General features: G+C 53.1%; 3 protein-coding genes across 11 annotated transcripts in view; 2 read left to right on the top strand and 1 right to left on the bottom strand.

Moving 5' to 3' along the window:
* Window positions 1-479, top strand: part of Myo7b (myosin VIIB) — a 93,613-nt gene extending 93,134 nt beyond the window's left edge. For all 4 annotated transcript variants that reach the window (XM_063258818.1, XM_063258816.1, XM_063258817.1 and 1 more), the window contains exon 48: window positions 141-479. In XM_063258818.1, coding sequence (XP_063114888.1) covers window positions 141-242 — 102 coding nt within the window. In that variant the 3' untranslated portion in view covers window positions 243-479. The remainder of the gene's footprint in view (window positions 1-140) is intronic.
* Window positions 480-986: 507 nt separating this feature from the next.
* Lims2 (LIM zinc finger domain containing 2) overlaps window positions 987-26,800 on the bottom strand; it is a 38,374-nt gene continuing 12,560 nt past the window's right edge. For 5 of the 6 annotated variants that reach the window (XM_005007728.4, XM_005007727.4, XM_013142445.3 and 2 more), the window contains exons 2-10: window positions 26,388-26,547; window positions 24,546-24,612; window positions 24,201-24,321; window positions 4,485-4,634; window positions 3,724-3,874; window positions 2,840-2,932; window positions 2,370-2,418; window positions 2,187-2,262; window positions 987-1,829 (exon numbers count right to left, since the gene is read on the bottom strand). In XM_005007728.4, the coding sequence (XP_005007785.1) occupies window positions 1,682-1,829; window positions 2,187-2,262; window positions 2,370-2,418; window positions 2,840-2,932; window positions 3,724-3,874; window positions 4,485-4,634; window positions 24,201-24,321; window positions 24,546-24,612; window positions 26,388-26,543 (1,011 nt within the window). In that variant the 5' untranslated portion in view covers window positions 26,544-26,547 and the 3' untranslated portion in view covers window positions 987-1,681. Of the gene's footprint in view, window positions 1,830-2,186; window positions 2,263-2,369; window positions 2,419-2,839; window positions 2,933-3,723; window positions 3,875-4,484; window positions 4,635-23,562; window positions 23,678-24,200; window positions 24,322-24,545; window positions 24,613-26,387; window positions 26,548-26,800 lie in introns of those variants that run through there. The other variant, XM_063258824.1, reaches the window with a different exon arrangement.
* Window positions 15,978-23,360, top strand: Gpr17 (G protein-coupled receptor 17). The gene is made up of 3 exons (XM_005007726.4): window positions 15,978-16,262; window positions 17,073-17,149; window positions 21,422-23,360. Exon 3 carries the CDS (start codon window positions 21,456-21,458, stop codon window positions 22,473-22,475), a length of 1,020 nt encoding a protein of 339 aa, XP_005007783.2. The 5' UTR covers window positions 15,978-16,262; window positions 17,073-17,149; window positions 21,422-21,455; the 3' UTR covers window positions 22,476-23,360.

Genomic DNA, 26,800 nt, shown 5'->3' with positions numbered 1-26,800 from the left:
CAGGGCTAACCTGCACAACCTGCAGGAGGCTGGGAGGGCTCTGCAACATAGGGCGGACAACACTGGAGCCGCCTCCCTCTTCCCCAAGACCCCACTGCCCTCCCAGGGCACAGCCTTTGAATCCGCCCTCCCCGGTCCAGGGCTACAAAATGGATGACCTGCTGAGCTCCTATGTACAGCAGATCCTGAACGTGGTGAACAGGCATCGAGGCTCCCAGGCCACTGCCCTAGCTGTCCTCTAGGAGTAGCCGGACCCCAGCTGCCCACTTGGTCACCTTTGGCCTGGGTCTCACTAGCTCAAAGCCTGGCCTCTGCATGAAGCCTTCCACACCATCCTCTCCCACAGCTCCACCCCGCCCAGCTCCCAGACACCCCTTCCTGAGCAGTGACCATGGCCCCACCCCCTAAAGGAGGCTCAGGCTTCCAGTATCACGATGGTCGGCTCCCCCGAATGCTCAATAAAACCTATGTGGCATGAAGGAGTGTGACAGGGAGGAACAGGATGGGTACCAGATAAGCAGGGAGCCTAGATCCCGGGAGGACTTTCTCCATGGAAACAGGTGACAACTGTGTTTGTCCTGGGAGTGACTTCACAGCTGCATCTACACCACTGTCACCCTCCCTCTATCCCTTCTTGTTCTCACCCTGGGGAAAGGGGCTCCCTGAGAGCTCTGCCTAGAGCTGCCCTGCACTCTTCTTCCCAGGAGGTGCAGGGACAGGAGGTCTCTCCTGCTACAGGTGAAGGCACACGAGGGCTCTGCCTGCATTAAGGATGCTGGCTTCCTCTGAGGTGGCGACAGGCAGAGCACAGCACAGGGCCCTGCAGCATGCACCTCCACACTGGCCTCCATGGACCGGCAGGCTAGGACCCTGTGCTCCCCACCTGCCACCTGGCCTTTCCCCTGATCTGAGCAAGCTCTGCTCCAGAGCCTCCACAGTCACCCCACCTGTTCCACATAGCCCCCACAAAGCACATGGGCAACTGCTGGCAGTGGATCAGACTTCATTGTGTGAGTGTAAGCCTCCAGCCAGGGCCCACTGGCCACCGGGGTCACTTTGAAGTGGGCACCACCTGTGACCCCATCCCTCCCGCCCGGGCTCTGTACAGAGGCTCAGTTCGGCCTGAGGTGCCACAGAGAGCAAGCACAGTGGACCTGGGGTACCATGTGGGTGTCGGGGTTCAGAAGCGGGGGATGGAGGGAGCTGCTGTCATCCTTCTAACTGGCTAATGAGCAAGGATGGCAGGGCTTGCTGGCCCCGTGCGGCTGCAGGGATCCAAGTGGCCATGCAGCAACAGGCTGAGGGTTTCCTGGAGGCCTCCACTGCTGGGCCACCACAGGCACACAGTGTGAGGCTCTGGGGCCCACGCTTCCATGACAGTGGTGCCACCAGGCCCCGGGCAAGGACGTGTGGGCAGCAGCTGTGGTTCAAGCAGGAGCGGGCACCCAGCCCCAATTTGCTGCTGTCCCTGATGCTCATGGGGACAGGTGGAAGCGGCTGTTAGGTGTGGAGCAGCTGCCACACAGACAGGAAGCCATAAGCTGCAGAGGGAAGAAGCAAACATGGGGCAGAAAGGAGGAGGCAGGAAGGCGGCTGAGAAGTGACAGGAGCAGCATGGCAGCAGGAAGCGGGAGGGAGGCGGCGGTGAAGCAGGCCATCGGGCACCAGCAGGCCAGAGCCTTCAGGCAGAATTCACATCCACAGGCTTGGGCTGGGCCTTGCGGGAGGCCAGGTCCGCCAGCTTCTTCAGCCGCTTCTTCAGCTCCAGCGGGAACTTCTCGTAGCACTTCTTACACACAGGCTTCATGTCAAACTCCACGAACTTGTTCCTGCAGTGAAGCTCAACGGTCCATGCCCCACCAACCCTGAGCAGGCTCCTGCCTCCCCCCTCTGAGCTGCCCCCAGCTAGCAAGCCAGGCCCAGACACCCTTCTTTCCTACTGGCCTCTCAGGCTCTGATGCTCCAGAATCCTCTGTGGGTCCCCGCTGCCCTTGGATACTGGGTCCTACCTAGCTCCTCTCTCCCAGCTTGCCTCCGCAGGCCTCAGTGACAGCCTGCTGTCTGACACACTTCCTTCGCACCTGCTTTTCCCTGGGCCAGATGACCTTCCCTCCCAGGTGTGTTTCCACCCCTCTCTGTGCCCTGGGGCCCCTGGGCCTGCTCCCAAAAGGGAGGCAGTGACTCACTTGAGGGTGAGCTTGCTGTTGCAGGTGGAGCAGGAGAAGCAGTTCACACACCAGGCCTTGTTGAGGGCTGACACCACTGTGAGGGGAGAGGGGGCTTAGCAGGCCCTGCACAGGCCCAGCTGTGTAGAGACCAGCTGGGCCCACAGCTGCAGAGCGCATGGGCAGGGAGGATGGGGGGCTCACCATCGCCCTCAATCACATGGCTGCAGCTGTAGCAGACATCCCCGAAGAGCTGCGGGCACAGCACACCGTCAGTGTGGGCTGCACGCTTCACACCCAGCCAGGGCCTCGCACTGCCTCTCTGCTAGGTGCAGCCTTGGCTCACTAGCTCCGCCCTGCGGAGACCCCGTGCCAAGGCTCTGCTCTCCAGGACTGCTCCTGCTAGTGTCCTGTGAGAGTGGGGTTTGGGGCAGCCCCTCCACCTCCTGAACCAGAGCAGCGGGATGAGGGGTGGCGGAGGATCACCCCACAAGCCCATATTCGCACTGTCGTCTGGTTTGTCCTCACAAGTCTTGCCCAAAGGGCACATTTTTCCTGTGAGACTCCCAGGTAGAGAGAGCTGCCCACATCCTGGGATCCTGAGCCAAGCCACAGTGCTTGGCACACACAGCAGCCCAGCCCAGCTCCCTCCGCAGCACCCAGCCTGCGCCCACCTGGTTGTAGTGGGTCTCACAGTAGGCCAGACCCTTCTTCTCATAGTGCCGGTGTCCAAGGAAGGGCTTCTCACACTTGGCACACACGAAGTGCTGCAGGGGCAGAAGGCAGCTGGCAGGTGTCAGGGCCAGGTGGAAACCCCAGGAGCCATGGGCCAGAGGGCAGGCAGGCTCACAGCTGGCAGGGGCGCTCAAGAGCCCCCAGTCCCCTCGAATGCATCCATGGTGACATCCTATATCACTGTGTTCTCTGGCGTGGGCTCCCTGCTCAGCTGCCTGCTGGGGCACAGTGGCCCTCCGAGGTGGGAGCTGTGCTGCTGTGGTTGGGTCATCCCCTCTAGTGTTCTCACAGCCCTGGTCACCAAGCAGCATGTGTGCTCCACATGTGAGGACACAGCCTCCTCCAGGGTCAGGGGCAGGCATCGTGGGCCCCCACCTCTGGAAGGGTCTTCTTAAGCAGGCCACCAATGTGTGGCTTCTAGACACAGAGATGGCCAGGCCCCTGGAGAATACCAGGTGCACACAGGTGTTAAGGGAGCTCAGTCTGGGGAGAGCTCCAGCCAACCCACATGCCCACCCAAGAAGCCCACCCACGCCAGGTCTACCCACGGCCGTGTGCATAGCAGTTGGCCAACCACAGCCTCCCAGGTTTCCTCCTGACTCTGAAATCTTCTAAAAGCCATGAAGCCATGAAGGCGAAGATGGGCTCTGCTACCAGACTGGTCTGCAGGCTCTGGTTTCCCAAGTTCCCATGGACAGGTTGAGGTCCCAGGAGAGGCAGCGCTCATAGAAAGGTTCTTGCTGGAGCCAGGGCGCAACTTGGACTGAGGTGTGACGGAGGGGCAGGAACCCCACCTGAAGCCCCGAGTCCCTCCCCAGCTCACCTCCACATGCCACTGCTTGCCCAGTGCATTGACCACACGGCCCTCGATGGGCCGGCGGCAGGCCCCACAGATGGGGACGCCCATCTTGTCATGGCAGGGCAAGCAGTAGAGCTCACCCTTCAGCTCTCGGGCCTCAGCAGTCAGCTCTTTCCTGGAAGACAGCAGAAGCCCCAAGTGCCACTGTGCCCTTCTGCAGGGTCACTCCAGCCCCTCCAGCCCAAGGGCCCCAGCCGAGAGGTGCCACTTGGGCAGGCAGGCAGGCGGGCAGGCAGGAAGGCGGGAAGGTGAGTGGCATGCTCTGATCTCTGGCCTCCTTAGAGACTTCCTGTGAGCACACAAACAGGCCCTGGAGCACAGACTTCCCACACAGGCCAGCAGACAGGCATCTGTGTTCTGTGCTCCGAGCCCTCTGAGAAGCAGGTCTGTTCTCCGGCTTCCTCCTCCAAACCAGACTGGGTGTCTGGGACAGGCACGAAAGGGACTCGAGGGGATAGCTCTGAGCCTTCTCTATCCCCTGCCCCTGTCCAACACCAGCACCAACCACTCCCTCTATCCCTTTCCTGTCCTTCATTTCAGCCGTGGTCCCTGCAGTCTGTCCCCGAATAGAGTTCTGCGGAGAGGACCTCCCAGCCCCACTCCATCCTGCCTCGGAGCTCTGCACACAACCCTCCCGACATCCTCCTGCCACATCACTGCCCCTGCTCTGTGGCAGCCCTGAGCTTCTACCCAGCCTGACCGCAGGGATAGGGCTGAGCACCTACCCACAGTGGGTACAGCTGAAGTGGTCTGGGTGGTAGGCATCGTTCCTGAACATGAGGGGCTGCTCATCAATGACCAGGTGGCACCGCTGACAGATGTACTTGCCCAAGCCCTTGGCCTTCTCACGGCTGTGGCAAGGCCGGCAGAGGTGCCTGTAGGGGGCAGAGTATGCATTAGGCAGGTCACCATCGACTGCACAAGGTAGCCAACGTCACTCTCAGGAGAAGAGTCCAGGACTCTGCCTGCAGCCTTGGCAAGAGTCTCACACTGCAAGGAGGCTCACCTTGGGAGGCAGAAAAGAAAGCTGCCCAACCCCAAGGCTGGGATGGTCACAAGGACTCTGTCTATGAGGTATAATAAAAAAATATGAGTGTTAGGGCTGGGGATTTAGCTCAGCGGTATAAGCACCTGCCTTGCAAGCAGGTGGTCATGAGTTCGATCCCTGGTACTATTAAAAATTTTTTTTAAATGAGTGTTTAACTTTAAAAGTTTTTATTACAGGGGCCAGAGATTTAGCTCAGTGGCATAGCCCCTGCCTGGCAGGCATGAGGTCCTGAGTTCAATTCCTAGTACCCACCCCCCCCCGCAAAGAAAATTTACAGTAGACATATTGCTATTAATCCTCTTCAAAACACGTCTGGCTTCTGATACACCAATCCTGTGATTCTTGTCACTTTCTGAACCCTTTTTCAGGAGTATCTTTTGCTGCACCATCACAGCTGCACTGGTCTCCCAACCCAGTCCAGAACATTTCTCTCTCATGGTCATTTGACTTTGGGGAAGAGCCAGATGGAGTGAATAGGTGGACACCTGATGTCCTCAGGAGACTGCTTTCTGTTAGATGAATCTCAGCAGCAGCAGCGCTGACCATATTTTTGAACACACCTCATAAAGACACAAAAGAGGACTTCCAGACCACTTCAGAAAGTGGCAAGAACCATGGAATAAATGTGTTGGAGCAAGTAGACAGATTCTGAAGGGGATTAATGTGTCCTTTACTGTGAAAAAACATTTTTTAATTAAGCATTCACCATATATATTGAGTACATCTTGTAAAAGCAGGGCCAACTATGCTTAGGGAGAGCAGACTACACCAGCATGTCTGTGGTTGCTGTCTTTATGTGATATATTTCCTCTATTTTTCTGGAGCCTTGGATGTTGTGTAGAACAGAACAGCCATCTATTGACATTTTTTGAAAAACGAGTTTTATTTCTAAAATGTCTTTTAATATGGTGAGCCCTAGTGAATGTGAGCCTCGGAACCCACCATGCCTAGCAGAACAGTGAGTGCAGGGCCATTCAGCCCGCTCACCCCTTCCCATGGGGTCCGCTGGATGAAGGGAGCCCTGCCACCTACAAGCACTTTCTGTCTCCAGACACAAGCATAGCTGTGTCAAGCACAGGCGCCAAACCAGGGACTGTTACAGCAGTTTTTTCTTGTGAAGACTTCATTCATTTCTGATGCTACTTCTTGCACTAAGCAACAGCTGTGTCTCAACTGAGACAGACATCCACATCATTTCTGTTCCCTGGCTTTCACAGGTGGCAAGAATTTAAATTCAGAGTCCCCTGGCAAAGATAAAGAAAGGCCCTAATCAACATTGCCTTGGTGCTGGATCCCTGCCTAATGTGCCAATCTCATGCTCCAAGCAGAGAGCCAAACTCCTTTCCTGGGCCTGCCATGTGAGGGACTGCCCTGCCCCTTCACCAGCCTCCACCACAACCTACTCTTCTTTCACAGCAGTTTACAAAGAGACCGACTCCATGTAAGACCTCCAACCAGCGACTGTGGGAACACTGGAGATGTCAGGAGAACTATTCCAGCATCCCTGGCCAGGATCCCAGTGCCCGTCTTTCTGTGCCAGGACTCCAGCCCACACAGCACTGCTCTCTTCTTACCCTGGCATACCATCCTCCCTGCAGGTGTATACTGCCGACCACTCACTGTGCCTGCTTCAAGCCCCATGCCCCTGCACAGAGCAGTGGGTGCACACCATGGTGTGCGTGTGCCAGCGGATGCATGATGGTGTGGGAGGAAGGAAACGGCAAGGAGCCCCACCTCCCTGTGCCAACATCCTCCTGGCCGGGACCCCTGGGTTTTCCTACTCCACAGGCAGCAGAAGTGACTATGACTGTGGCTGTCATCACTGCATCACTGCATGCCCTGTGATCACCACCCTCCTCCAACACCTGTGCCCTGGTCCCCACCTGACCTAGCAGATGGCAGCCAGGACAGGGCATGCCCTGGCCAACTCTTCCTCCCACCTGCATCTCTGTGCCAGCCACAGCTCTATTCCCCATCATACTCCTAATTTGAGTGAGTCTTCTTTGCATGAAGATGCTCTGGAGCCATTATGGAATAACTGTTGGGGAGTTAGGATATTCTATTGCAATGCTTATTTGCCTTTGAAGTTACTACTGCCATTGGTCATTTCGATTACAGAACACAGACTGTGGTTCAGATCAGTGGTACACAGCACCAAAAAGAAAGAGAAAAAGAATGAAGCAGGGGAGAAAGCATGGTAGGGAAAATCAGGGACAGGCAGGGAAAGTTAAAGGACTTCAGTGAAGTTTCTGGCAAATAAAGAGTTAAACCAGAGTGGGGAAACAGGAAGAGAGCTGATGAGACCACCTGGCCCAACTGCTCCAGGACCACGTTCAGTCCCTCCTCTTCCACCTCCAGCTAAGCACAAAGGAAAGAATAGGGAGGGGCTTTATCATTTTTAAAAATCCAGTTAGTGTATAAAATATACACCATGATCTGGACACACGCACACCTGTATACAAGTGCATCAATACTTTATTATGCTCACCACGCCAGCACTGAAGCGCACGTGAATGCTTTTCACTAACTGGCCTTGAAGGTAACTCTGCTATAAACCTCATCTGCTGAGCTGCTGGACCGCACAGGGAGGCCAGAGAAGCACACATCCTCGAATGCACACACAGGCAGTGAAAGGGGCAGGGCCAAATGAGGGGTCTTGGTCCAGAACAGCCAGTCGAGTTACTGCAACTCTGCAGGGAGAGAGCACCCTGCACGCCACGTAATCAAGGAGGCTGGGCAAAAAGACCCTGAGTACAGGCTCAAAACTCTCTACCTTACTGCAACAAAGTCGCTGTCTATCTCCTTATTTTCTCCCCTGCCCAGTTAGGTGATTTTGTTTCTTCTTCTAAAACTTGTATCTCTCCCATAGCAGCAGAAGAGCTTTGATAGCCGTGGCAGCTCCCTTACAGGAGACAGCCTTCTGGGCACTCTGCATTTGAGACACGGTGCAATCATTCTTACCAGGGACAAAAAAGGGTCACAAAGGCCAAGTCCAAGTGCCTTAACAGAGAAGTGTCCTCATGGACACTGGCCTTCACCCCTGCCTGGTAACTATGGATAAATTTCCATGATGGCAGGGGCCAGAGAAGAAAGTGGGGGCTGCATTTGGCCTCCTGGTGTGGGAGACATCTTGTCTCAACTGTGCAAGGCAGGAGGAGAGATGTTAAAACCTGCAGCAGGGCAGCTGGAGGCCCAGACAAGCCCCCCACCCAATTTTACCCCTGGACTTGGGGGAGACTTTGCCAGGAGTCCCCAGAAGCAAGGAGACCCTCACATTCAGCCTCTCTCTTTCTCTAGATGAGGCCTAGACAATCAGCCATCGCACCATGCTCACCCCTGGAGTCTTTTTAAACACTGGAGAGTGTTACATCCCCAAAGTTTGAGGAAAAGGGCTCTTGTCTTCCACTATACTCGGGCTTGGTTGGGTACTCACTAGAAGACCAAGAAAAGTGGCCCCCCGGGGGCAACTTTAAATTACAACACCATTCATCAATTAGATCTATTTTGCAAAAAGGAGGGACGTAGGGAGAAATGACTCGTCCAATTGTTTTCTGTCTCAGAAATCATCCAGAATACACGTGTCTCAGTGTTCCACTGGCCTCCTGTGTTAGCTGCTTTGAGACCAATCCTTTCCCCTTGTGCTAGTGAGGAGGGACCCAATCTCAAGGCTGCAACAGGGAAAAGCCAAAACCCAGAAAGTCTCCAGGACAAGTATCCTGGACTCAGGCCCCAAGCCCCAGCTGCTAACCTGATGCCCCCCCATCCCAATCACAGAGGACAGCTGAACCTACCCCTTGACTTATGCTGAGCTAGGCAACATCCGGAAAGTTTCACAGATGCACCTGACAGATGTGTCTAAACCTTTGGGAGTCACCTCTCTCTTCAGACTCATTTGGGGTGACTCACCTTCAATGAAACCTTAAATCCAGAAAAGAAAAAGACAATTTTGAGAACTGCCATGAGGACAAGACACGCCCATCATGTGGCCTACAGACATGCTGTAAATGAGATAAACCAAGATGAAGATGAGGAGGAGGTACGTGCCTCTGTGGGGAAGGAAGCCTGTCCCCAGGCCAAGCCCTGCTGGGAAGGGCTGAGGCTAACCGAGGTCAATCTGATAAACTATGCCTTGCTAAGCCCCGTTTATCAGGAGGAAAAAGAACCCCAACAGTATTTTCTCAAGGGCTTAAAATGCTCTGACCAAACACACCCTCATAAGTCTCTCCAGGAATGAAGGAAAAGTTATCCTCAAAAATAGATTTATCTCCCAAGCTGCTCCTGGAATTCTCCATCAACTCCTGAAATTGCTATCTGCTCCTGACAGAAGAATGTCAGACTGGGCAATCTTCTCTGAGAGGCTACAAAGGTCTTTCACAGCAGTGACCAGGAATTCAACAGACGTGAAACAAGAGACAGGCCGAGATACTGCTCTCCAGGCCAATTGCCAAATCCAAGCCCTGCTATGGTTGTGAAAAGGACTGCCCCAACAGGAGGAAGCCCAACAAAAAGAGACCTTCTGTGGCTTCCCAGGTTCTGTCCCATCTGCCAGGGCACCACTGGAAAGACCAATGCCCCCTGAGCCAAGAAAACCCCCAATGAAGGTCCCCAGGGTTTCACATTGAGACTCCCCTCACTCCTGTTCAAACAGCGGAACCCCAGGTTGACCTAATTATAGAGAACAGGTCCTAAGCTTTTCGGTGGACACTGGCCCCTGGTTTTCAGTCCTTGCATTTTCTCCTGGACCATGCTGCATGTAAAAAGCTACTGTCCAAGGCATTTAGGGACACCCAGTGGGAAGATTCTTCTCTAAGCCTGCAAGAACTGCATTTCACCCTGCTTTGCTGATGGTGCCTGAAACCCCCACACCATTGTTGGGAACAGACTTATTGTCCAAAGTACATATTTGAATCCTGCTTCCCCTGGGTCACAGCCTCATCAGAAATTTCCCCCTCTAAGAATTACAGGTGTGGGGCTAGGGATTTAGCTCAGTGGTATAAGTACCTGCCTGGCAAGTGCAAAGTTTTGAGTTCAAGCCCCCATTTAAAAAAAAAAAAGAAAGAATTACAGGTGAGCCCAGCTGTGTGGACAGATGGACACATAAAAAACAGCTACACTGGTCCAGATACATCTCAAAGACCCCATTTGCTTTCCCCACCAGGAACAGTACCCATTTCATCCCCACGTGAGAGAGGAACTAAAGACTATAGTCCCAAGGACTACTCAAGTAGCGACTCTTGAGAGGCTGTCACTCCTTCTGATCCTCCTATCATCAGAGTAGAGAGAGGCCTAATAAGTGGAGACTGGTTCAAAACCCGCGCCTCATTAATGACACTGTGGTACCTCTATGCCCAGTCATCCCGAGCTCTACATTTTGCTCACACGGCCTCAGTCAGCTGCTTTCCTCTTAGATCCTAAAGATGCTTCCCCTTGACGCATGAGAGTCAAAATGACTTTGACTTTGAAAACCCACTTATGGGAGTGGGCTAAGCCCTGGACAGACCTCCCCCAGGGGTTTTCAGATAGCCCCCATCTTTTTGGCCTAGTTCTAGCAAAGACCTGCTAGAATGGGGGAAATAGAGCATCACCCTCTTACAGTATGACTGATTCCATGTCTGTGGGAACACAGACAGCCACTTATGAGAGGAAACTGAGTCACTCCTTAACTTTCTGGCCTCCTGAGGTTATAAAGTCTCCCAAGGAAAGGTTCAGATATGTCAACCCCAAGCCACCTACTTAAGGCTGTTCATTTTTCAGGGCAAAAGGGCACCAAGTCCAGAGAGAATCTAACCTACTTTGTACTTCTCTTTGCCAAAACATATCAAATAACTGAGAGCCTTCTTAGGGGTGACTAGGTCTTGCAGAATCCGGATTCCAGGATTTGCTGAAAAGGCCAGGCTCCTCTGTCCACAGCACAGGACTCCTCTCTTTGGACCCAGAGATGCAACAGGTCTCCCATGTCCTCAAGAAAGTTCTACAAAAGGCCTCTGCATTGGGCCTGCCAACTCAAGACAAATATACTCTCTTTTTTACTGAGAGACAGGGAGTAGCTTCAGGGGTCCTTGCCCAGTTCTTGGGGCCCAGCCACCAGCCAGCAGCCTATTTAAACAAAGACCTGGACACCATGACCAAACGATGACCAGGCTGTTATGGGCTTCAGCAGCTGCAGGCATATTAATCCCAGAGGCTCATAAAGTTACCCAGGGCAGGTCTCTTATAACCAAGATCCACCCCCCATGACGTTGGGAGACTTCTTAAGGCTCCAGCCCACCCCTGGGTCTCTGATGAATGGATTTCTAAAGTATGAGGTTCTCTTGTTAAAAGGACCATGTGTAAACATTGAAATCTATCAAAGCCTTTACCCTGCCTGATCGGTGAGAGCTGGGAGAAAGTGAGCACAGTGTACAGAGGTTCTAACCCACACCCAATAGCGGAGGAAAAGGTTAAGCAGTCAGCCTCTCAGTGACTCTGGGAATGTGCTGTTCACAGATGGCAGCTCCTCTGTACAGCACAGAAAGGTGGGATATGCAGGGATTGGCCTTGCAGGAGCATTAGTCAGGACCACTGACTCAGAATGCAGGTGCTCTCACCCAAGGGCTAACACTGGCAAGAGATAAGAAGACAAATGTTTTTACGGATTTTAAGTATGCATTCTATGCGATCCATGTGTTCATTGCAATTTGGAGAGAGGCCTGCTGACTTCTAACAGATCTCGTGTTAAATATTCCCAGAAATTCTAGAACTTATTGAGGCTGTTCACCGGCCTAGAGAAGCAGCAGTCACTCACTGCCTGGGATATCTGAGAGGAACAGATTCTGTCCCTGTAGACAACAGAAGAGCCAATAAGCGGGTAAAGGCAGCAGCTTCTGTGCAGCTAGAATGCTCACTTTCATGGCACCTGACCCATTATGTACTAGCACACCTGTTTGTTTAATTTTTGAATTGAGGTTTCCCTATGCTGTTCAGGCTGGCCTTGAACTCACAACCATCCTCCTGCCTCAGCCTCCTGAGTGCTGAAATCATAGGCATGCAATACTGTACCCACCATTACTTGTTTATTATGATAAATTCTACATTCTAAAACCCAAGCAGCTTGGCATAGAAAGTAATTAAAAGTATCTCTGATGCTTGTCATTTAGGACCAAAAAACACCTCACTTTGGCTGACTTCTTTCTGGGGGAGGACTGAAGTGATACAACAGGTGGTGAAAGCATGTAAATTGAGTGTCAGAACCAAGTCTCAAATGCCTGATTAAAAACTTCAGGAGTGCAACATGGAAGTAGTTATCCAGGGGAAGCCTGGCAGGTTGATTTCCCCCACAGGCCAGGAGGCCAACACAGCCGGCTCCTCTTAGTCCTGGGTGATTCTCACACGGGGTGGATAGAAGCCTTCTCTACCCATACTGAAAAGGCTCAAGAAGTAGGGTTCTTTGCATGAGATCATCCCAAGGTCTGGAATGCCACAAAGTCTCCAGAGTGACAATGGGCCTCCCTTCTGTTCTCAAGTCACCCTGGGAATCTCAAAAGACCTAGGCACTGAATATCAGCTCCACTGTACCTGTTGGCCTCAATCACTGGGACAGGTAGAATGGGCCGATGGGACACTCAAAACTCACCTGCTCATGCTGGGACAGGAACACAAAGCCCATTGGAAGCACCTTCTACTGTGGTCCTTCTGTGGGCCAAGACGTGCCTGGGTTTCAGGGGTGTCTCCCTTTGAACTTCTATACGGGGCCCTTCCTCAGAAATGACATCCCAGTTGACTCATCAACTGGGAGACAAGGTCCTTAGCCTAGTTCCAACAATCCTGTCCGCCTTGAGACAAATCCCAGACCTACTCCACCTAGCAAGCCTCTCTCCTGCCTGGGCCCTGGCACTAGTCAAGGTCTTAGATACACAGGACACAAGCAAACCTTGGTGGGAAGGTGCCTACACAGTGGTCTTTTCCACCCTGCGGCAGTGAAGGTGACAGGTTATATGACGCCAGGATTCATCACAACCAAGTAAAGCTGTAAACTGTCTCCAAAAGCCATGCTAAGAACACACCTCCAGGTCTACTTCAGGCCACATGGGAGCCCCCCTACACCTGTGAACCGGTGGAAGATCTCAAATTCCTCTTCAAAAGAGGAGACAAAGATAAGGGATGCTAAAAATCTAATTACCTTGGGTACTGGTGATGTCCACTTCCTTATCCCAATTTCAAGACTTCCTGTCCATTCTGTGTTAGGAAGTTCGATTTTACTCTATGGCCACCAGACAGGACCTCATCAATGCCATAATGATTTCTAGTTTCAGGGCTCTTTGTCTGACTTTACTCTGGACCAACAGAATTCTTTCACTTCTTTCCTCTCATTCTGTGTTTTCTACCAGAGGAGGACAAGGGTGTCAGTGATTGAAAAGGGCCTAAACAGCCTGCATTTCCATATGTGTTTTTCCGTGGCTTTTACTTCTAAGCCTGTCATGGCTCCAGTTCACTTATCTTTGCCTCCCCCAGCTGGGACTATCCTCTGTCCATTTTCAATGGGCCAGAGATTCCCACCAGGACCACGAGGGTGGTACAACCACGCACTCATCAGATGGCAGGAGAGCTGACCTCAGTGTACCCCAGTTGTTGGTTTTGTTTCATGGACCCCCAGATAGTCACGGCCCCACTTGGATAATAACTGAACCTGTGCAACATCCACAAGGTCTTCAGTATGAAAGATGGTGTCCAGACCCTTCACTGTCTTATCAGGAGTTCCTATCAGAGGTACTGACAGAAGGCACTGACACATTTGACACAAATACAAGAGCAGACTTCCTTCTGCCTCAAAACTCAGGACCGAGCCACTCACTATCCTGTCCTGAGCTCTCCAGAGAATGATGAGAAAGAAAAGAAAAGAAAAAACAAGTCACGTAGTAACATTTTTAACACTGTCCCTCAAGCAAAGACAATACAAATAATACCAAAAATGTATTTCCAACAAACTCACAAATGGAATTTTAGCAGTCCTATGTTTCCCCCGGGGTCATAGGGGATGGGAAGCACAATCTGAGTTTCAATCCCGGGGAATACAGTGCTTAGATCTCCGTAAATGAAAGGAAACCTGGGACTCTGGGAAGCCCCAGCCCTGATGCTGCCACTCCTTTAACCATTCTCATCTAGAGCAGTGAGAATCGCTGCATACAGGAACAGAGATGCATCTTTGTCTCATCAAGAGCAAGAGCCTGTCATCCTCGTTGTTCTAAGAAACACAGCCCTCCTGCCCGCACAGGAAAGAATTGCCCATGGCATCGCTTGCCAACTCAGCTCAAATATCCAGCTTCACTGCTCCAATGGCTGAGGGAGTCCAGGCCTCAGAGAGTGAATTTCTCTCACTGACCCTCCTGGGAGGCGTCCCACAGCACTAAACTACCTGCTACGATACATTAACACTGCCTAGTGGGTGGAGACCACCACTCAGGTTATTTTACAAAAAGCCAAATGGCTACATGATCAGCGGGTTACGGACTCTCTGGCTTCCTGAATTACATGACAAATTAAAAGATGGCTTCCATCTGTGTTCACTTGGTTATCACCTTTGCAGGGCCCTTGGACAACCGTTTTCTTGTTATGTTTATTTGGGTCACATTTTGCCAGCTTGCTTGAGAGCTTTATTACAGAAAGAATAAATGCCACAAAACTTCAGGTGCTACTTCAGATGAAACCTCAGATGGAGACCTTCTTATCCCACTAAAGCCCACTAACCCTCCCTATCTATGGAGGGATTCTGTCTGCTGCCCCCAGCAACCCCACACAGCTCCAGGAAGTCGGATCACTTGGTGTCTGTTCTCCCAACAGCAGTTAAATGGACAACTGAGTTGGGGGTGGGGTGCAGGGAAAGTCAAAGACAGAGAATGTTAAAGGACCTCAGTGAGGTTTCTGGAAAATAAAGAGTTAAACTGGGGTAGGTTGGGGGCAAGAAAAACAGAGGAAGAGAGCTGATGAGACCACCTGGCCCAACTGCTCCAGGACCACGTTCAGTCCCTCCTCTTCCACCTCCAGCTAAGCACAAAGGAAAGAATAGGGAGGGGCTTTATCATTTTTAAAAATCCAGTTAGTGTATAAAATATACACCATGATCTGGACACACGCACACCTGTATACAAGTGCATCAATACTTTATTATGCTCACCACGCCAGCACTGAAGCGCACGTGAATGCTTTTCACTAACTGGCCTTGAAGGTAACTCTGCTATAAACCTCATCTGCTGAGCTGCTGGACCGCACAGGGAGACCAGAGAAGCACACATCCTCGAATGCACACACAGGCAGTGAAAGGGGCAGGGCCAAATGAGGGGTCTCCTGGTCCAGAACAGTCAGTCGAGTTACTGCAACTCTGCAGGGAGAGAAGCCCCTGCTTTAGAACAGATCCGAGTCCAGCACTAGGTCCAAAAGTAACCCTCAGAAGTGTTTTTCAGATAGAAATAAAATGAAACCTAAGAATTCTATCCCTGAGATGTCAGTCAAAAAGGCTAATATTCCATGCTGCGTAGGGTTAGATGCAGACGAAGACAGTGTGTGTGGTAGCCACACAGTTTTAAGTGTTGTCACTAAAAAATGTTAAGTCTTTTGAAACTAGGAATACCAACTTGGCCCTGAGTTAGTTACATGCTAGTCTGAAGGACAACGGGGAGAAATGAGCTGGTCTTGGAGTGCCACTGGTACCCCCAAATGCACCTGGCATGAGCCACCCAAACAGAAGACAGGGAGCCTGGCGCCCTTTTGTGCTGAGGAGGTGCACACCCAGGCCCCAGGGGAGAGTGGCTTCCCTGAGGGACAGACAGCGCCCCCATTATGAAGCAGCCTGCAGCTGTGGCCAGCCCCACATAAAGGCCATGATTTATTCCTCAAGCCCAAACGGGGTCTAATTATACAGGGCTGGACATAGGACCCTGCAGCAAGTGTCCTGAAAGAATCCTCTCTCATTCTGCCCAACAAAACTTCTCAGGCCCCCCCCCACCCTCCCATTCACCAAACACCCCGCTGCAGCAGGAGCTGGGGAGTGCTGCGGCAGACAGCCCCTCCCTGCCGCTGTAAGGCTCATCCCCTTCTCAAACGTCCTGTTGTGTCTGTCAGTTCCAGCCAGAACCTCCCCTCCCCCCAACCGCCCAGCTTCGCCCACTCCCAGGCTCCCAAGACAGTCACACACTCAGCCTCTGTGATGCTCAATGGCCAAGGTGGGAGGGGGTGCTGCATGGGCTGGGGACACACTGGAATATTCACAGACTCTGTGGCAGCAGCAGCAACAGAAGAGCAGCCCACCCCATAAGGGACCCCTGAGGAATGAAGCAGCCTTTCAGGGCCAGAGAGGCTGCAGCCTCCCTTCTTCTCCTTAAATAGCCAGCATACCACCCGTAGCTGCAAAGAGCCCACTGCCACAACCACACTCACCTGCTCCCCCAGATTCCTGCCCCTTCTGCTGGACCAGCTGCAAGAGGTAAGTGGTGAGGCTGGGGCTGTCAGGTGACAGGGAGCCAGGGCCAGGCAGAAGCTGAGCAGAGCAGAACTGCTGCAGGGGTCCAAAGGGGTCACCTCTTGGGGTGCCTGTGTCTTAGATACCAGCGCTGTGAAAGCTGAGCCCAGCTGAGTGCACAGCAACCACAGAGTGTGCGTGGTCTTAGGTCTAGGCCTACAGAAGGCAAAGGGTCTGTGTCCACAGTTCCACCCACGACCAGCCACCAGAGAAGCCAGATGAAGGAGACTGCCCAAGAGCAGGGCTCAGGCCAAGGAGAGAGAGGAGCCCCCTGCAGAAGAAGCCACTGCTGCCTGACTGCAGTGTGAAAGGCCACTTAGCTAGTGAGCTTAGGGGAAGGCAGCAAGCTGGGGAAAGGGCCTGGGAGAGACGACAAAACTTAAAAGCAGGCAGTGGCCTAGGACTTTGCCCAAGAATGGGTTTCCTCAGGCAACATGGAACACAGCCTGCCCCTGCTGAGTTCCTGAGTTAACTGATTGTTCTTACAATCTCAGTGTCCTTTAAACTACTCCTGAGCAACTGGTTCAGAGAGCATGAGGTTAACTGGTCATTCTGAACCCACAGAGCTGCCTGTGACAAGTAGACACGAAACAACTGAGCAATTTACATCCTCTTTGCTTATCCATAAAAGGTTCCAGACCTACGGGCCATGGGTGACTCACTCAGAACCCTCCTGGACATACATCAGGAGCTGTTTCTCTCCTTCTTACTTCCAGTAAACACTCTCCTAACTTCTTCCTTTTGGTCTGCACTTTTGTTTTTCGACTCCTCAAGGCAGCACATCTGGGATTACGCAGTTTGTACGGAGGTAACGACTGCAGATTTGGAGGACCCACGGGGACTAACAGAAGGTAAGGTCCTGACTGAGGAGAGCTTGTCTTTTCCCCTTGTTTCTCCATTTGCAACGTTTTTGTTAACCACGATTCAACCCAGAAGGTAAGTGAGATCTGCACTCTGCTGTTTACTGGAAAGCCTTATGTCTCTTTTGTCATTTCCCTAGTGTTAGAATAGATTGGGAAACAACAATATGCCTCATATAAAAGGACCAGCCAGGCATGGTGGCATAAGCCTGCAACCCCAGCACTCTGGAGGCTGAGGCAGGAGGAGCCCAGTTTAAACTACATAGCAAGACCACATCTCAAAAACTGGAACAAAAAGCCAAAAAGCAAGACCCTACCAACCAATTTTTTAAAAAACAATTAGCACCAGCTGCTGCTGCCAAGTCTCGGGGACAGGTTTCATTGGGGTGGGTGGGATCTGATCCCTCCGTACAGAAGGGCATGTCCAGCCTGCTTGGTCTCCACTTGCTCTCCAGTTTGATTCTCCGTCGGTGAGCAAGCAACATTAGCTCTGGATACCTGGTCTCTGGAGTCTGGCGGCTCTTGGGCAGGTTGTTCCATTAACTCACACTAAGCGATGAGGACTGTTTCACTGCTGTGGCCTCTCATCTCTGACTTTTTTCTGCTGCCCCTTGTCTTTTTCATTTTCTTGGAGGCTTATTTTACTAAAGACCAGAGATGGGCCCTATGAAAGCTTTTAAACCCAATCATGTTTCTCCCGTTGATGTAGTGAGGAGACGGTGCCGGGCCCAGTAGCCACGTTCCCAGGCCTTGCACAGAGTTCCTGTTAGGTTAGGCTTTTCTTCTGCCTCCCCTCCACCGCTCACACCAGGAATAATGCCTGGTGAGGTACTCTGCAAACATCTGGTGCTCATAAGGACAAAAGAGAGACTATTAATCTTTTGAGACAGGGTCCTTACAACACAGATGATTTCACTGATAGAACAAAATACAGTTTTAGGAGCCCTTCAGGGCTTCGTGACAACTTTGGGTGAAACAGATATTAAAGGAACTAACAGCCATAGCCCCCGGTCCCCACAGGGCTGCCCACTCTTGTCATGGATTCTCTCCAAAACACACTGCCAGGCTGACGGTCAAATTCTATACTCAGAGACGCATGGCCTGGGGGTTGACAGAGGCACAACCAACACCCAGTATGAGCCATGGGGTCTCAGGACTGTCAGGAAAAAGGAAGCACAGCACCAGTAAAGGCAGAAAATCATGCCCTGCTACTTCCTTGAGCAGCTCCAGCAGCCAGTGAGGGCCCCAACTTAGAGGATGCCCCAATGGTAGTAATAAAACCAGTTGATGGCAGGGATGTCTTCTCTCTCCTTATTTTTTAGAGTGGGGAATTCAAAGGCATATTCAACTTCCCACACCCCCTTGAAATGCACATTTACACCCTGGAACTCCTTGACCCTCAGACTCTTAAAAAAAAAAAAATGTATTACTTTATCCTCTCCTGCACCCATGCATGGCCTGGACACCCCTGGGACATGGGGCACAGTGGTCACCAGAGAGAAGTATACATTATGACATACCCTTAAGTCAATCCGTACTATCAGAGGGCAAATAGTCAGAAGTTCCCTAGGTAGACATTGTTTGCTTTTAGAGAAGCTTCATACTGAGTGAGCAGTCAGACTGGGTCCCATGTTATACAGGGGCTCCCAAGATCCTGCCGAGGCCCACACAGCCCATCCAAGCCATCCCATCAACCCTGTTCAGGGCCCCAAAAGAAACCTTCAAAGGGTGCTGTGCCCTCTTCGGGAGGGGACAGGGAGAAATCTGTCATCAAGTAAAAGGTTAACCCTTTTCCTTGACAGACCTTGAACAGACACAATCGGATTTAGGATCCCAATAAAAACACATAGTTACTTTGAGGTTTAGCTCAGTCTTTTGATCTAGTTTAAAAGGATATGATGTATCTTTAAAATCAGACATTATAACCTAGTAAAATAAAGCAGCCTTATAGGCAACAGAGGTCTCATTATGAGAGGCCCAATGGTGAGGGGGGTGGGGGGTGGGGTAACATTTCCAGTCCTGCATTCTAAAGGGATTACGGAAAAACGCACTCTAAACCCTTCAATTATTCCAAATTATCAACTATGGATCAAGATAGCAAACAGAATCTTTCAGCCTTTTTAAAAAGACTCCAGGAGGCTTTAAGTATACATTTCTGTCTCCAAACACCACAGAGAGATGAGTAATTATCAAGGGTAAATTCATGGCCCAACCTGCTACAAACATAAGGAAAAAAATTACAAAAAAAAAAAAAAGATAAGGGATCTGGTCCTAATGGAGTCTTTAGACACCCTGGGCAAGATAGCCAACCATGCTTCTCATTAACAGGACCGGGAGAAGGCCAAAAAAGAGAAGTGGGATCAAAACACAACAGCTCCATGAGTGGCTGCCCCTGCCCTGGGCTCTAGAGCTAAAGAAAGCCCACATTCCTCCCTAGCTGATAGCAAAATGGTGAAGAGTCACCCACTTCCGGAAAGAAAAACTGCCCTGAGGCAGAGGTCTCTGTAACCAAACTCAACCATCCAGTTGTTCCAAAAAGACCCGCCACAGGCCCCTCTCTCCTAGATGGTCATCTCCACCATCTCCACAGAGGAGCCCTCAGTAACTCTAATTATAAAAGGGAGGAGCCCCAGTCTCTGTTCTCTAATGCCAGCCCATCCTCCTTGTCCATGCAACCCCTCAGAGGAGTTGCTGAAAAACCCACAGCCAGTGATTTTCCACAGCTCCTTAGCTGCAGCATTTGAAGCAAGGGGACACACATTTTCATTTATCCTGGGCCCCCAAATCAAGAGACCCCTCTTGGACCCAGGCCCCAAGAAAAGGACACTGAGCCCAGGAAAGAATGCCAGTGCGAGCTCTGACATGAGCCACACTCTCAGGTCTGGCCCAGAGGCTGGGGGCCCAAGTCTCCACGACTGCCTTCCAGATGCAGGGCTACGTGGCTTCACGCAAGTGAGAGGACTTGGAGCCTTGATAGCGTAAGAGGAACAGTTACCACACCCCTATCCCCCCACCCCACCCCTGAGCCCAGCAGGCACAATGGCAGCGGGTCTTCATGTGTCAGGTGCAGTGAGCACCTTCCTGGCAGGGACAAGCCACGGCTGCGCTACAGGCCCCAGTCCAGGCTTCTGACAGCTGGCCCGGCCTCCTGCCCTGGCCCACAGGCTATAGGCTCATTCGCTTCCACCATCTGCCCAGTGCTGTCCACTCTCCACTCCCAGGCCCAGGTAAAAGAAATGGGTGTTTGGAGTCATTCTTCTCTTTCTCAGATCTCTCAAGTGGGCTAAAATCTAGGTAAAAGTGTGCTTCCCTGCTGGCAATGGGCAGGGAGCACACATGGTACATGCAGCTTCTCACCCAGACCACCGAACTCTGAGCTCGGCCCTCAGCGGTGCACACCCACAGGACCCTGCAGAGTAGACCCTAGCGAGTCTCGCTGTTCCAGATGAGGCACCTGCTTCTCTTACGGAGATATCGCCCTTGGCTGTGGGACAATCTGTATGGAAAAACAGACCTGCTTGCCTGGGGCCTGGCGCCAGGCTGTGTCCAGGCTTCCATCTTCTCTGACATCCAAAAGGGAGCTGTGGGCTGAGTTCAGAAAGCCCCTGGAGGCATCAGGACTCTGGCACAGGTGGACAAAGCAAGGTCTGACCTTGCCCTGGACACTGCACTCCCAGGGGAGCACCCAGATACCATGCTGGGGGAGCCTCAGTCAGGCCAGCACTGGTTCCTGTGGCTGTGCAGCTGTGGCTGTGCAGGAGGAGGCTGGGGAGGGTTCCAGGGCTCAGGACTAGCACTAAGGTGAAGGAACTGGCAAACTCCAAGCAAAAGGCTCTGGGGGATAGATCAGCCCACAGAGCCACCACAGCAGCGGGTAAGCTCAGTAGCGCCTCTGGGTGCCAAACAGAAAACAGTCCTCCTCTGCCTCAGAGAGAGGGTTCACATCTCCTCCCTTCCAAGGTGCAGAGGGAGTGGACTGGTGAAGGATGGGAGAACAAATTTCTGGGTTGCCCAGTGCCCTGGCCCCTCACTGTTCAGCAGGGACTTGCTGCACAATGAGAGGGCTCTGAGCCCCAGGTACTGGGAAGCTCTTGTTTTCAGGAAGCACCCTGGGCAGTCCCAAAGGTAATGCTAAGCCTGAGCACTTCTGCTCCTCTCAAGTCAGGGAGGCACTGAAGACTCAGAGGCTCACTTCTGATGCTGGGGGGATGGGGAGGCTCCCCATCCTGCACTTGCCCTCACCCATTTGCTGGCTCCCTCCAGGCTCCTTGCCCACAGCTCCTCTGGAGGCTGCAGCATGAATGGCCTACAGACAGCCTCCCTGAGTCTGACCAGCAACTCCTCCCTGGCCCCTGCTGAGCGATGCGGGCAGGAGACTCCCCTGGAGAACATGCTGCTCGCCTGCTTCTACCTGCTGGATTTCATCCTGGCTTTCGTGGGCAATGCGCTGGCCCTGTGGCTTTTCATCCGGGACCACAAGTCAGGCACCCCGGCCAACGTGTTCCTGATGCACCTGGCAGTGGCTGACTTGTCCTGTGTGCTGGTCCTGCCCACTCGCCTCGTCTACCACTTCTCTGGGAACCACTGGCCATTTGGGGAAATCCCGTGCAGACTCACCGGCTTCCTCTTCTACCTCAACATGTATGCCAGCATCTACTTCCTCACCTGCATCAGCATGGACCGCTTCCTGGCTATCGTACACCCAGTCAAGTCCCTCAAGCTGCGCAGGCCGCTCTACGCACACCTGGCTTGCGCCTTGCTGTGGGTGGTGGTGGCCGTGGCCATGGCCCCACTGCTGGTCAGCCCACAGACGGTGCAGACCAACCAAACAGTGGTCTGCCTGCAGCTGTACCGGGAGAAGGCCTCGCACAAAGCCCTGACATCCCTGGTTGTGGCCTTCACCTTCCCGTTTGTCATCACCGTGACCTGCTACCTACTGATCATTCGCAGCCTTCGGCAGGGCCCTCGTGTCGAGAAGCGCCTCAAGGGCAAAGCCGTGCGCATGATAGCCATCGTGCTGGCCATCTTCCTGATCTGCTTTGTGCCCTACCACATACACCGCACTGTCTACCTGCTGCACTACAACGGTGGCAGGGCCTCCTGTGCTGCCCAGCGTGTCCTGGCCCTGGGCAACCGCATCACCTCCTGCCTCACCATCCTGAACGGGGCCCTGGACCCTGTCATGTACTTCTTTGTGGCCGAGAAGTTCCGCAACACCCTGTGCAACCTGCTCTGTGGCAAGAGGCTCATGGGGCCACCTCCCAGCTTTGAGGGAAAAACCAATGAGAGCTCCCTGAGTGCCAGGTCAGAGCTGTGAGCCGTAGGCCCCAGCCTCCAGTGACAGCCTTGGGGCACGTTCCACCCCGCCCAGCAAGAGAACTCCATCTTCTCCCATCTGCCTCGTGGCAAACAACCCAAAATCCCATGGAGATCTGCAGGCTGAGCTCACCTGGCCCCAAGCTCAGTCTTACTCACAAGCAAACTGGAAAGGGAGGACGAACCAGGGGGACTAAATAGCTGCCCCTCTGCAGGGACCCAGATGCTCGGGGACTTCCCCCTCTTAAGAGGGACTAGGGTTCCTTGTTGGCCAGCCAGGCTTGAAGCCTCCTACCCACCACAGTGAAGCCCTGCAGAAAAACCCAGGGCTGCACAGGGCCCAGGAGCAGAGGCAGCATGGCTTTCAGTGGAGGTGGAGGTATCCAGATATTTCCTTTAAAGTACAAGGTTTCTGTAGGTCTCTTAGGGGTGCCTTTGCCAGATGTTCCCTTTCTGAATTTAGGGGACATAAACTAAATTACAGCCAAATGCTGGAAGTGCATTTCAGAGGTTTGCTGTGTGATGCCAAGCAAACCTGGCCCAGCTTGGCTCTGGGTTCCTGCCTCTTCTGGTGTAAACCCACACAGACTTGCTATAGCCTGACAATCCGAGCTCCTCAGCAGGAGAAGGCAGCCTCGCCAAGCACACAGCATGGTGGACAGTCACCAGGAGTCCTCCTCAAGCAGGTACTGGTATGTGAAGTTCTCTCCTGATAATTCAGACCAGGCAGGCTACCCTAAACCTCTCTCCCTCCCAAGAAGCCCCCAGCCTCTGCTGTCCCATTTTGCGCCTTCCCTTGGTAGCATCTCTATGCCATCCTAACACGCCCTTTATATACTTGTTTGTGCAGATTATAAATATAACTGTAGCTTTAAGATTTGTTCAATGTGGTGCCCTCCCTAGAACTTTGTTCCCTTTGACCTGACAATGGCAAACAAGTCACAGGCATCAGAGACCGAAGCAATACCATAGCTCCCTCGCTATGGGCCTGGTGGCACTGAGGGGTCTCTACCCTACACAGACTCTCAAGTCCCACGTGGTGGGGTTGTATGTGCTGGTCAGAGTCCTAACCATGGATCGGTACTCACCACCTCAGCTGGCACCCACCCCTGTCCTTACAGCAGCTCTGTGCTCTCCCACCACATTGTACTTTCCAGGGCATTTCAGCATTCTGTGATTTTCTCAACCAGGCAGGTGGCAGCCCTCAGCAAGCCTTAATTCAGAAAAGCTGCAGGAAGAGCTTTAGGCATGCTGGGAGGCATGCTGGGAGTGGCTTGGATGGAGACACCTCACAGGGGCCTGCAGCTGTCCCAGACCACAGAGGGAAGGCAGGCTCATCCAGGAAGGTGAGCGCTTCCCTCCGAGGTCAGGGCCTTGGCTTTAGGGCAAAGTCAGGCAACACTCAGCTATGTGAGTGCAGGTAAACAGGCGCAGGGGCCTGCACACTGCAGCGGCCTGGAGGAGGTCAGGTCAACTCCAGGCTCCCCCTCCCTCAGCTGTCTCCCAGCCCTGCTCCCCACCCCTTCTCCCTACTCTCCCTGGAGCAACCCAAGCTGGGATGGGCCCTGCCTCTCACACTCTCCCTCTGCAGCCTTAGTGGCACCTGTAAACTGGGGCTTACCATCCCCTCACAAGGACACAAGAGACCAGCAGCCAGTCTGGAGGGTGCCTGGGGCCCGCACAGGGCACATATGGCAAGGTCCTCCTCTCTGCTCAACCTTCTCACCTGCCCGCGTTCTTCACGAAGCCCAGGTCTGCCAGCTCCACATCACACAGCTCACAGCGGAAGCATCCGGGGTGCCAGTTGGTGTTCATGGCCTTGATAACACGGCCAATGATGAATTCACCTGGAAGAGAAGAGGTCCCTGCTTCCCAGGCAGTGCCTGGTGCACCTATGCCCTAGCCACCTGAGCCCTCCGCCTAGGCCCAGCTGGGTCTGAGCCACCCCACCTGTGGCACAGGCAGCTGTGCTCATAAGGCAGGTTGAGCCCCCAAGCTGGGCCAGTTTCATGTAGCCCACACCCCCTCCCATATCCCAGCGCCACAGGGCATCCCTGTCACCAGCCCTCACCACAGGAACCGCAGCAAGGAGCAAACAGCATCTGGAAGTCATGTTCACAGTATTTCCGGCCCTCGAACTGCAAAGGGACACAGACAGAAAACAAGTACAACCTGGCATTCAGAGCAGATGCCCCCACCCGACCTCAGCCAGGTCAGAGGCTGACAGCAAGTGACAGGGTACAGAATAGAGACCTCTCCAGGTGAAGGCAAGAGCGGGCAACTGGCCCATGTCACACATGTGGGTGCTGAACCTCGAGACCAGCACTCAGACAACCTCGACCAGCCACTAAGGCCCTGGGGATTCTGCTGGGGAGAGAGGCACGTGTTCGAATTTTGCCCCATTTCCTGTGTCCTTCCTGTGTAAGAAACTCCCCTCCCCAACAGCTCAGAAAAGACTCAAGGAGGGGAGAGCAAAAGGAGGGGACACAGGAAGGGAGTTCCGGGGAGAACAACCAAGTCCTGTGGCCACAGAAGTCCCTGTGGAAATAGCCAGCAGCCACCATCTGACAGCAAGGTCCACTTACTGGCCCCAGGTGCAGGGGCCTCTGCCTCCCTCTCCATCATAATTTTTTTCTTTTTGAAAATCTGGAGTTCTCGTTTTCTAGAATGAGTGCTTTGGACTGCAACTGGCAGGCATGGGATCTAAATTCAGCCAGCGAGGCAGTCTCCCAAGCACCTTCAGTGAGCTGGCTTTGCTCCCCACCTGTCCCTGAGCTCTGCCCACCCTCCCGTCACTGCTCCAGGGGCCGACATTTCTCAGAAGATGGCAGGGGACCACGAAGACAGGCCCCGTTTGTCAGTAGGTCACACACCCCATATCTACCTACCAACCTTGGTTCCACCCCAAAAGTCATGCAGCACGGGCCCCATGTCCCCTGCAGACACCGTGCTGGAAGGTGTGCAGCAGCCAGGCGCCTGGCCACTGCTAAAGACCCAAGTGGTGGGGCTGGGGATTTAGCTCAGTGGCACAAGTGCCTGCCTTGCAAGCGTGCGGTCCTGAGGGTTCGATCCCCAGTACTGATTTAAAAAAAAAAATACAAAAACAAAAACAATTCAAGTGGAGCTGAGAGATGTGCCATCCTGCAATGCAGGCAGAGAAGACAGAATGACTCCAGAAGCACATATGACAGTGAAATACAACAAAATTACCAGCAGGTGGGGAGTTTGAAGTATTTCTCACCTTTGTTTAATCAGGTGTTATTTCAATGTGCATGTATATAAATAACTTAACTTTTAACAACGGCCATATTTAACAACAGTTTGCAAAGTGAAGATTTAACCACCTGCTCTTGTGAGCCAGAGCATACAGGTCTTCACTTTCATTTGGATTAGACCAATAATTCTGGTCTCTAAGCTCCCATCCCCACCACCTGCACAGGTCAGGCCGATAGCGCAGCTCGAGGCTCCCCACCCTGGTTGAACAGGCCTTGCGGAGTAGAGACCTGTGGCCCTGTGCAGGGGCACAGAGGGCAAGGACAGCCGCCTCCCTGCCCCCACCTCTTGCCATTCTCCCCCTTGTTTTCTGCCACTTCCCTGTGTGCCCCAAGTGCTCCCCACTAGGGGGCCTGGGCCCTCTGCCAAATGCTCTTCTGGTCACCTGAACATCATCCTTCCTGACTACCAAGCTCCCATTCTGGGATTTCTTATCCCCAGTTCACATGCACCATCTGAGAGGCCACTCCATCGCTATGCCCACCACCGGACCTCAGGGAGGGCACTGCCATGTGAGCAGGGTCTCCACCCCCCATGCCACCCAGAGGAGCTGGGGGAGGCTCCCAGGTGAGTGTGCCCACATGGTGTGCCAGGTGTACCCCATGCTGCAGGAGCCCAGCAGGTGGCAGCATGTCCTCACCTCATAGAAGAGCCCCTCGGGGAATGGCCGGAAGCACTGGGCACACACGAAGCAGTGCTCATGGTACAGCTCCCCGCTGCTGTTGACGATGCGCTCGGTGGGGCCAAAGCGGGCCTGGCAGCGCTGGCACACAGCATTGGCCAAGGCATCAGACATATTGCTGAAGGGCAGAGGGGTGGGGCGAGGTTAGGACTGGGGGCTCACATGGGTGAGGTCCACGGACAGCGCCACACAGGTTTGCAGCGCTTTCCAAGTCCCCTTAGGCCAGCTGGGGCTTCGCAGGTACTCAGTGGCACACAGCCAAGGCCAAGCCACCTGGCACCAGCTTGAGTCACCCGGTATGGCTGCCATGTGCCTCTCTCCTGTGCCCACCATGCAGCACAGCCTGAGCGCTGGCGTGCTAGGAACACACT

This window comes from Cavia porcellus, unplaced genomic scaffold (assembly GCF_034190915.1).
Source record: "Cavia porcellus strain 051 isolate PalLab524CR breed Dunkin Hartley unplaced genomic scaffold, mCavPor4.1 scaffold_12, whole genome shotgun sequence".
In the NCBI taxonomy this organism is placed as follows: domain Eukaryota; kingdom Metazoa; phylum Chordata; class Mammalia; order Rodentia; family Caviidae; genus Cavia; species Cavia porcellus.
This window is presented reverse-complemented; position numbering and strand designations above follow the sequence as displayed.